The following is an 11524-nucleotide window of genomic DNA, read 5'->3' on the forward strand; positions in this document are numbered from 1 at the left end:
ACAAAAAAACATGAAAAATAAAAAATTTCAATTTTCTGAAAAGTGAATTTAGAAAACTCAAGACAAATAAGCTAAATTAGACTTGGATATAATAGGCCTGATGTTTGGGTCAAGCTGGGTTTGGGTAGACACAAAGTCCGTTACTAAGGCTTGTTTTGAAAAGTTCATTAAAAGCTAACTTTGATTTTTTTTAGTTTGTTTTGAAAAAACATATAAAAAAGTAAAGAGATGATATGACTCAAAATATTTTAAAAGCCAAATTGGCTTTTAACCGAGTTCCCAAATTAGGCCTAAGAAGTACAAGCTCGATTCAAACTCAACCTTGCCCGATCGATGTGCACCCCTAGGTTTAAAGAGACTAGAGTAGCGGGGATCGCTCAAGCGCAGGTCGTGTCTAAAGGTAATACTAGCAATCTTCAAGCCAGAATATACACTTGAGCGGTAAATGCAACCTCTTAGTATCTTAAAAATCAAACTGAGGTACTGGATGGCTCATTTCAACGTTTGAGCGCAAACTCCATCGCTCAAGCAGTCCATGAATATTGACTGGTTAAACTTGCTGAATTTGAAAGCAAACCAAACCAATCAACATTACAACTCACATATTTTTGCTCGCAAAATTGCCAAATCAAGGAACCTAACAATCTCCCATTTGGCAATTCCTGAACAAAACAATTCTAACATTAGAAACCCTAACAAACACACATTCTACACATGACACAACCTAACCACTCTATACAACAGTGAAAATCCAACTTGCAAAAACACAGTGAGCAACACACAGTATATAGATGGATAGCAATAGAATAAAGGGCAAATTACAAACACCCCCCTCGAGATTTGGTGAAAATATAGATTTCTCCTTGAGGTTTGAGAAATTACAAATTGTCCCTTGAAGGTCAAATTTGCATAACAAATTAGGGAGAATCTGTATGAAAATAAAAACATCAAGGGGCAATTTGTTGTGGAAATATAAACCTCAGGGGACGGGATGTAATTTCTCAAACTTCAGGAGGAATCTGCATTTTCACCAAACCTCGAGGGGGTGTTTGTAATTTGCCCTAGAATAAATGATTAGCAAAGTAAAATAATCCAAAAAACACTAAGCATATGCTAACATCTCTCCCCGTTTTTGTCCAAAAGAGACAGAGAGAATAACCAAGAACATGTTCAGAATACAGCAAGTACTAATCCCAAAAACAAATAAAACCATGCACGACAATCCCAAAACCTACAACCATAATAGATAAAACAAGTCCAAAGACATCTAGCATAGAAATACGAGAACCATGAGAAACCAACAACCAAAGATAAAGAAGAATCACTGATATGGCAGCGGTAAAGGTTGCTGCATCTGGTAATAAGATAGGAGCTAAGAGACCCGATAGGCCACCTGATCAACAGAAGAGGCAATGTGGCCAATACTAGACTCCAAAGAGGTAAGACGCCTATCAAATTGCTCCAGAAGAGCATCAAGATGATCAAAGCGCTGATTCATGCCACGTTCAAGCTGAAGGATCTGACCACGAATAGAATGAGGATGGGCAGGCTCCCCTACACCACTAGCAGCTGCATCAAACTCAGCTTTCTCCTTGGCTTGTTCATTACCTTTATGAGAAGAACCCTCACCCCGCACATGAGCACGACTCTGAGACACAGTTTTCTTAGTGAAGGGTTTGACGGGATAGGCTCTTTTGTCATTCTCAGAAGACTTAATATCAAGAGAGAAAAAAACATTCTCATCCACGACTCCACCCATGTCACCACCAGCAGCACCCTGGTACATCTTGGCGATTATTGGATTACAAATGCACTCCAACTCCTTTACATTGTACTCAAATTCATCCACCTCAGCGAGCTGGTTTGCATCCAGCCAGTGAATTGCCTGATCAATTGCATCTTCGATCTTTTTTTGGTCAGCAGAACTAAGTTTTGTGCTAATCTTTTTGTCCTTGATCGTGTTCCTCATATTGTACACGTAATTCTCCAACGCATTCTTCGCCTCCACTTTCTTCTTGTGCTCCTCATCTTCCGATTTGTACTTCTTAGCCTTTTGCAACATCTTCTCAATCTCCTCATTCAATAGCCGACCTTTGTCATTGGTGATGGTGATTTTGTTCTTATTCCTTGTAGTTTTGTCCTCTATAGAGACATTCAAAATACCATCGGTATCAATGTCAAAACGGACATTGATTTGAGGGACACCCTTAGGAGCAGGAAGAATTCCAGTGAGCGTGAATTTGCCTAACGGGTTGTTGTCTCTGGTCCTGGTTCTCTCACCCTCATAGACTCGAATTAACACACTAGGTTGGTTATCAGAGTATGTAGAGAACACTCGCTCTTTCTTGCTTGGAATTCTTGTGTTTCTTGGAATCAAAATAGTCATGACCCCGCCATTTGTCTCCAAACCAAGGGAGAGAGGGGTGACATCGAGCAACAAGAAATCCTGCACCTTCTGGTTGCCCTTACTGCTTAAAATTGCAGCTTGAACCGCAGCACCATAAGCAATTGCCTCATCTGGGTTAATGCTTTTACAGAGCTCCTTTCCATTGAAAAAGTCTTGCAACAATTGCTGAACCTTTGGGATCCTAGAAGAGCCACCAACAAGAACAATGTCATGGACATTGCTCTTGTTCATCTTCGCATCCCTCAAACACTTTTCCATTGGCTCCATACACTTCCTGAATAAATCCACGTTCATCTCCTCAAACATAGCTCGAGTAATTGTTGTGTAAAAATCAATACGCTCATATAAAGAATCAATCTCGATTGTAGTTTGCGTAGTTGACGAAAGAGTCCTCTTAGCTCTCTCACAAGCAGTCCTCAACCTCCTCATTGCTCTTGGGTTCCCACTAATATCTTTCTTGTGCTTTCTCTTGAAGTGCTGAACAAAGTGCTTCACCATTCTATTATCGAAGTCCTCACCCCCCAAATGTGTGTCACCAGCTGTAGCTTTGACCTCAAAAATACCTTCTTGAATGGTTAGGAGAGAAACATCAAACGTCCCACCGCCAAGATCGAAAATGAGCACGTTCTCCTCATCAATGATTTTGGCTTTCTTGTCAAGTCCATAAGCAACAGCCGCTGCAGTTGGTTCATTAATGATGCGCATAACATTAAGACCGGAAATGACACCGGCGTCTTTTGTTGCTCGTCTTTGAGAGTCATTGAAGTAGGCAGGAACAGTAACAACAGCATTTTTTATTGTGGTGCCAAGGTAAGCCTCTGCAATCTCTTTCATCTTTATGAGGACCATGGAAGAGATTTCTTCAGTAGCAAACTGCTTCTCTTCGCCCTTGTATGTGACGACAATCATTGGCTTGTCACCAGGACCAGCTACGACCTTAAAAGGCCACAACTCGATGTCACTCTGAACTGAGGCATCACTGTATCTCCTTCCAATCAAACGCTTTGTATCTAAAAAACCACAAAGTTAAAACCCCAATTAGGATTTGAAGAACAAAGGGAATGCTTCTGACATGTGACCATACACACAAAAACATGTGATCAGTGATGAGCAACGTTTTTAAAATTTTAGAGGGCATAACAATGCTGAAAACTTTGTTCAACGATTTCAAAAATGGATATAAAGAAATTATATATGAAGCTATACGGCTAATCTAGACTTTTAATAGGAATCATGTTTGATATCATGTTTGCGAATCCTGTAAAGTTTTAGAACTAAATGAATTCAAAAATCGATATTATATTAAACAACATAGAAAAGATGAAGGCAAAATGAATACCATGGCCTTAAACAAAATTCTGACTCAAAATAACTGGTCTAATTCAAATTGATCAGACTCCATGGTAAAATTCCACCATAATTACAAGACATTAAGACCAAATTGAGAAAGCCCAAATATGCAATTTGGAATAGAAAATCTTTTAATATTAAATCACTGAACAAATTTCCCATATGACACTTTCTTTAATTCGTTTTTCTTGCCTTTTTTTCCTTTTTGTAATTATGACAAATTTCTTTAAGACTGGAATCCTAAAAATTGTAAAAGTTGTTCATAAAATACCAAAAAAAAAAAAAAAAAAAAAAAAACAAACAAACAAACAAAAAACAGAAGGGAAAATTTTGAAAGATTATATATATAAATTGCAGAAAAGCTTATTCATCATTTACAGTTGTCCGATTGCTCAATTACCAGCATCAACATTATGGAAGAAAATTGCTTTTCGGTATTTTTTATAGAACTTGTTGGTAACAACTTTAAGAATTCCTTTACATGAAAAGAAACTTCATCAAATTTAACCATGGTTTATCTTTTCAAGTGGCCCTCATTTATTTAGGGTTTGTTTGGGGTTGGCATTTTTAATCATTTTTAGGTTGTTTAGAAATTAATGCGTTTGAAAAATTGTTAAAAAATATATTTTTTTTAGAATGAAAAAAATTGATGTTATATTTTTATTGATGACAAACAATTTAATGATTTTTTAAATTTTTTTTAAAAATTATAAATAATAATAAAAAAAAAACCTTAAAATTTGACCCTTGTAAACAAAGAGAAATTTATTAGAAAGTTCTCTTTCAAATACTTATATTTCAATTAGCTCGTAAGATATTCTTCTATTCTAATAAGTTTTATTATTTTGAACATTTGATCTACCAAATCCTAATTCTCATATTTAAAGTATTTTATAGATAATTTTACCCTTAAAAATATTTTTTGAATCTTTAGCAAATTGGTGATGTAAAGATTCACATTAAATAAATTTGACAGTGTGAAATATTCACTATCAATGAGAACATTAATACGTGTTTTGTCCTATTATTATTAAGAGTATTTTGATAATTATGTCACCCATAACACTCATTGAAATATAAGAAAATAATTTGAACTAAATGAAATATAAGTAAATGAAGAGAGATTTATAAATAAATGTCTCTATAATAAAATAAACTATGGAATTTTTATCTTGTTAATTAAATCCTAATCGTTTAATTTATATCAATTTAAATCATTTTCCTACTTTGTTTAAATAAAATTGATAAAAAAAATAATATTTAGGCAGTAAACTCAACTAAAAAAAATGTTTTAGATATTTTATGTACTGTTTAATAGCTAAAATACTATTATTTTGTTAATTTTACTTGATAAAAATAGACGAATAATTTACATTAAAAATAATTAAAATAATTAAAATTTAAATCTACAAAATAAAAATTTTAAAATTTATTTTATTACAATACTCCTTATCCCAAACGTGACTTAATTTGTGAGATTCAAAATTTAAGAACAATTGTTGATGTGGCAGGAAGACCAAATTGAAAAAACCCAAATATGCGATTTGGAATAGAGTGGCTTTTAATATTAAATCACTGAACAAATTTCCCATATGACACTTTCTTTAATTCGTTTTTCTCTCCTTTTCTTTTCTTTTTTCTTTTTTTTTTCTTTTTCTTTTTTTTTTTTTTGGGTAAATTACATCAACACTCTTTGAGGTTTGATCTAATTACTACCTACTCTTGACATTTTGAAAATTACATTTCTATCCCTGTGATTAATAGTCTCATTTCATAAACTCTATGCTTATGTAAAAAGTAACAACTCTTAATAAAAAAACAGAGGAAATTACATTAAAAAAAAAAAAGTAAAGAAAAGGGAAAAAAAAAAGAAAAAGTAAAGCAAAGCAAAAAAAGAGAGAGTGTATGAGTTCAATATCTTTATTCCGTCTAAATAATTACAACGACAAAGGGGTTAATGTAATTTTCCAAACGTCAGGGGTGATATATATTAAATTCAAACCTCAGAAATGTAAGTGTAATTTATCCTTTTTTTTTTCTTTTTGTAATTATGATAATTTTAAGACCGTAATCCTTAAAATTGTAAAAGTTTTTCATAAAAATCACACACACAAAAAAATAAAAAAATAAAAAAAGAGCAAAAGCAAAAGGGAAAATTTTGAAAGATTATCAACACACTAAAAAAAGCCAAAAATTTACTTTTAATCCATCTTAGGCCTTGTTTGGTATGATCTAAAAAATTCAAAAAATTAAAAAGTCACTATGCTATTTAAGTCATATCACCTCTCTAACACATCATTTTAAACCTAATCCATATCCAACTCATATTTCATAAAAAGTCAAAAAATACATTTACTTATATCATTCCAAACCACCCTTAAGTCACATCATCTTTCACATAAAACAGCAAAAAAATTCAAAAAAAATTAAAAAAATTATTTTTTAACTATTCTCCCAACATATATATAATTTGCAGAAAAGCGCCGTGAATAGATCATTTACGACTGTCCAATTGCTCAATGACACGCATCAACATTATGGAAGAAAATTGCTTTTCGGGGTTTTTTTTAAATAATGATTGACCCCACTAAAAACATCACCACTAATAGCACTAATACATTAAAAAAGTAAAAATAAAAAAATAAAATACAACTCTAAGACCAAAACATCACATCATTAATGGCGGGACTCACTGCCACTTAATTAGTGCTAGGTGGCAGTGAGTCCCGCCATTAATGATGTGATGTTTTGGTCTTAGAATTGTATTTTATTTTTTTATTTTTACTTTTTTAATGCATTAATGCTATTAGTGGTGATATTTTTAGTGAGATGAATCATTATTGTTTTTTTTTTTTTTTATAGAAGTTGTTGGTAACAACTTTAAGGATTCCTTTACAAGAAAAGAAACTTTATCAAATTTAGTTTAACTTTTCGAGAGGGTCTCATTTATTTAGGGTTTGTTTGGGGTTGGCATTTTTAATCATTTTTAGTTTTTTTTTAGAAGTTAATGCGTTTAAAAAATTGTTAAAAAATATATTTTTTTTGCAATGAAAAAATTGATGTTATATTTAAAAAAAATTAATTGATGACAAATAATTTAATTATTTTTTAAAATTTTTGAAAAAATTATAAATAAAAAAAAACTTAAGATTTGATCCTTATAAACAAAGATAAATTTATTAAAAAATTCTTTTTCAAATGCTTATAATTCAATTAGTTCATAAGATATTTTTATATTTCAAATAAGTCTTATTATTTTACACATTTGATCCATCAAATCCTAATTCTCTTATTATGAATAATTTTACCCTTATAGATATTTTTTGAACCTTGATAACTTGGTGTTGTGAGCATTCATATTAAATAAATTTGACAGTGTAAAATATTTCCTATTAACGTAAACATTAATGTGCGGTTTATCCTATTATTATTAGGAGTATTTTGGTAAGATATATTGAAATATAAGAAAATAACTTGAACTAAGTGAAATATAAATAAGTGAAAAGAGATTTATGAATAAATGTCCCTACAACAAAATAAACTTGGAAATTTTTATTTTGTTAATTAAACCATAATCTTTTGATTTATTTCAATTTAAATCATTTTCCTACTTTCTTTAAATAAAATTGATAAAAAAATAATATTTAGTCATTAAACTCAACCAAAAAAAAGTGTTTTAAATATTTTATGTGCACTTCAATTGAATTTAATAACTAAAATATTATTATTTTGTTAATTTTACTTGGAAAAATAAGTGAATAATTTACATAAAAAATAAATTAAATGATTAAGATTTAAATTGATAAAAAAAAAATTAAATTTATTTTATTACAATAGTCATTGCCCCTAAACATGACTTAATTTGTGAGATTCAAAATTGAGACCACAATTCTTGATGTGACATTTTAAGGTTTTTAATTAATGACAAATAACTTAAAAGCTTTTTAATTTTTTAATTTTTATTTTTGAATAAATTACACTGACATTTCTTGAAGTTTCTATTTAATATAGATTCTTCCTTACATTTGAAAAATTACACTTATCTTCTGTCAGATTAAAATGACATATTTACCCCCTTAATTTTTATACATATAAAATAATAAAATAATACATATATTTTGTTTATGTCATTTTAAAAAAAATAACAATCATCTTCTTTGGTTTAACTCACACAAAAAATTAAATTCTTTTATTTTTCATTTTTTTTTATTTTTATTGAATTTTTAAAAATATTTTAAACAATTTTTTTTTTAGATATACCTAATCTAGATATATTTCAAAAGTATAATATTTTATAATTTTTTTTAATTCACCAAATACAAAAAAATATATAAAAATATAAAAACTCAATATATTATCTCATTTTGTTGTATTCAATGAATTTTTTTTTAAAAAAATTTTGTACGAATTTTATACTTTTTAAATATAGCTAGATTAAATTGATCTACTCTAGATATAATAGTGAAAATAAAAATGAAAAATTATACTCATATATAAAAATTTATTTAAAAAATATTACAAAAATGTTGAGATAGTGATATTATCGTAAATATAAACCATGCTTATGGGTGTTTTGTTTTAAAGTAAAAAGTCACCATCAATCTATATCATTATGTTTGAAAATTTTATATAAAATTTATATTTGTATATCATCACTTAATAAGAAAATGTTCAGGTAGAATTTAATAATAAAAAGTCACAGAATACAATCATGATGATAAGAAGAAAAAATGGTAAAAAAAAAGATAAGATGATCATTTAAAAAAATTTATGGCATGACATTAGTAATCCAAAAGACAATTTGTAATAAGATTACAAATCTCAAAGAGAGGAATGTAATTTTTTAAATATGAAGAGAGATTTATATTAAATAAAAATCTCAAGGAATGTGAGTGTAATTTACACTTATTTTTTTTTTTATATTATTATTCTAAACACTCAGTTAATTAGTGAGACTCAAAATTAAGTTTAGAGAAATTTCAATTGTGAATCTCACAAATTAAATAGACGTTTAGAATAATGACAAAAAAGTCAATTATTCATTTAAAAAATAAAATTAAAAAATTATTAATATGTTTGTCACCTGTTAAAAAAATTAAGAGTCTGTTTGAATAAGACTATTTTAGTCCAAAAAAAAAAAAAAAACAATAAGAAGGCCAAAAAAAATTGAAGAAGTTTTAAATTTTTACAAAAATGTGAAATTTTTATTTCTTCTCACTCTACTTTTTGTATGTTTTTTTTCCTGTATAATACCAAAATGTTCTTCCTAAACATATTTGACTTTTTTATCACATATTTTAATAAAAAAAAATTAAAAAATCACTAAAAAAATTAATAATTTTTCAAAGAAAAATGCTTCAAAACTCTAGAGCAAGAGTTCTAGAGTTATTCCAATAACGTGGCAATTGTGTCATCCCACTTTTAAAAACATAAAAAATAAAAAGTCAATTTAAGCAACACAAATATAGAATAATGCTTGGGACCCCCTTTTGGGGTCACCCCCTCACCCCTTTGCCACGTGGCGGGTGGTGATTGGAGGAGCAGGAAAAAAAAGAAAAAGAAAAAGAAAATGTAACCAATGAGAGAGAGAGAGGGGGTCAAAGGGGGTGGGGAAAAAAGGGGGGATGAATCATTGTTGACAAATATAAGCACAGTTTGGATTGGTAGCTTGAAAATAATACGGCTCGAATGGCCCGAGTCTAAAATGATATTGTTTTTGAATTTTTTTTTTTTTTTGTTTCCCTCATTTTTCTGAAGATGAAGAAGAAGAAGAGACAAGAAAGAGAGAAAAGAAGAGGGAGCTTGGCATCATCATCAACACATCATCATCATCATCAACAATTTTTTTTTCTTTTCTTTTCCCTTCAACTTCAAATCCAGATCCACTAGAGATCATCAACAACAACACACATCATCATCAACAACAACCAACAATTACTACAAAAAAAAAAAAAAAAATTGTAAAAAAAAAATGTAGAATCTGAAACATAAGCAAGAGAAAACAAGAAAATTATAAAAAATGAAAGTAAGATTTTTAAAAATTGTTTTTGGGTTTTGTTTATTTTAAGAAGTTGGGGCAAAACAAATTTAAAAAAAAAGGAAGCTCTGGAAGTTGAACCCTATGTTTGAATATAGATTAGAAAACAAAGCTACAGTGAAAAGATTTGAATGCAGAGAAAGGGATATGGAGGAGGAGGAGGAAGAGAAGAGGTGAGGCTGACAAACAGTCACAAACCAAAACAAATAAATCAAAGAAAAGAACAAATCAATGAAAATGGAGGCCTCCATCCCGTGATCTTCCTTCTCTTCCTCCTCTGCTATCTCCATCTTTTCCCCTTCTTCTCTCTCGCCTCTTCTCTCTTCCTCTTTTCTTCTCTCTTCTCTCTCTCTCTCTCTCTCTCGCCTCTTCTCTTCCCTCTGTTTGTATTCAAAAGCAAGAAAATGGAGAAGAAAAAAAAACCCAAAACAACGTCATTTTTGATATTCGAGCCGCATTCGGACCAGCTTCTTCAAGCTACGAACTATTATTGATATAACAATGGGTAATGATTGGTGGCCACAAATTCTGTGATTCAAATGGTCTGAAAATACCAAAATGACGTCGTTTTGGATATAAAACAACTCCGAAAATGCCAAAACGACGTCGTTTTGACATTTTCGGACCATTTAAGCCACAAAATTTATGACCACCAAACATTTTCCATAAGCAATACTGCATGGGTCCCACAGTATATGCATCTAGATGTCAAATATATACGGAATGGTTCATCAACTAGTAAATCTGTGAGCATATAGTACAAATATTCATGTAAAAAAAGAAGTCAATTTTAAGCAAGAAATTGAAGAGCTTAGAACTTACCAAAAACAGTGTTGGTAGGGTTCATGGCAACCTGATTCTTGGCAGCATCGCCGATCAAACGCTCTGTATCAGTGAAAGCAACATAAGACGGCGTCGTCCTGTTTCCTTGATCATTTGCTATGATTTCAACATGATCATGTTGCCAAACCCCCACACATGAGTAAGTGGTTCCGAGATCGATTCCGATCGCCGGTCCTTCACCTTTTCCCAGCAGCATTCCCGCGAACCAAACAGAAAAATCACTGTAAGAAAACTACAAAAATTGACGAAGAAAAGGAAGTCAGGGAGCTAGAGACTTGGAAAGCTGTGAAGACCGCGTGGAAAATAAAGCACTTTTATGGAGGAAAAGCTCAAATTCTAGACTGTTCGAATCTTGGTGTTTTAGTTAAATTTTGAGGCTAAAAGGTTGCTTTAGTTAAAAAATTAATAAAATAAAATATTATATTTAAATTATAATTATTTTTTTTTACAAAACTCAAAAAAAAATTAAAAAACTTATGTCAAATCAAAATTTTTAACTCTAAATTAAAAATATTAAAATTAAAATTTTTGAATGATGTCGATAAGAGATACATTCCATGATTTTATTGTTGTTAAATTGGTGCCGTGCCTCTCACTGGTTCCAACCATACATGAAAATTATTTTCAACCACTAGATTAGAATCTTATTAGTAGTGGAGTTTGCGATTCGGTTGCGGTTGAAAAATCTTTAATTAGTTATTCATTTCTTAGATTGATAGATTAGAAAAAATCAATCCACATTCGTCCGTCGAATTGTCAAATACAAATTGACAGATTAATAGATGAATACGAATCGGTTTGACGATTTAAACTTTTATAAATTTTAAATATAATACAATAACTTGTCAACATTTTATTTTTATAACAATCCAACTAAGGATTGGTTT

The 11524-nt window shown here is 30.2% G+C and overlaps 1 protein-coding gene across 1 annotated transcript; it reads right to left on the reverse strand.

Moving 5' to 3' along the window:
- Positions 1–1088: 1088 nt before the first annotated feature.
- Positions 1089–11003, reverse strand: LOC114277578 (heat shock cognate 70 kDa protein 2-like). The gene is made up of 2 exons (XM_028219477.2): positions 10617–11003; positions 1089–3417 (listed from the first exon to the last, which is right to left on the reverse strand). Exons 1-2 carry the CDS (start codon positions 10831–10833, stop codon positions 1373–1375), a joined length of 2262 nt encoding a protein of 753 aa, XP_028075278.2. The 5' UTR covers positions 10834–11003; the 3' UTR covers positions 1089–1372.
- Positions 11004–11524: the final 521 nt, after the last annotated feature.

Source organism: Camellia sinensis, chromosome 14, assembly GCF_055761805.1.
Source record: "Camellia sinensis isolate YWXY chromosome 14, ASM5576180v1, whole genome shotgun sequence".
Taxonomy (NCBI): Eukaryota; Viridiplantae; Streptophyta; class Magnoliopsida; order Ericales; family Theaceae; genus Camellia; species Camellia sinensis.

Excerpts from the sequence above, each read along its gene's own strand:
- LOC114277578 (XM_028219477.2), bottom strand. The coding sequence starts at position 10,833 with ATGCTGCTGGGAAAAGGTGAAGGACCGGCGATCGGAATCGATCTCGGA. Across the intron at positions 3,418-10,616 it reads CCCTACCAACACTGTTTTTG|ATACAAAGCGTTTGATTGGA; the intron begins GTAAGTTCTAAG and ends GTGGTTTTTTAG.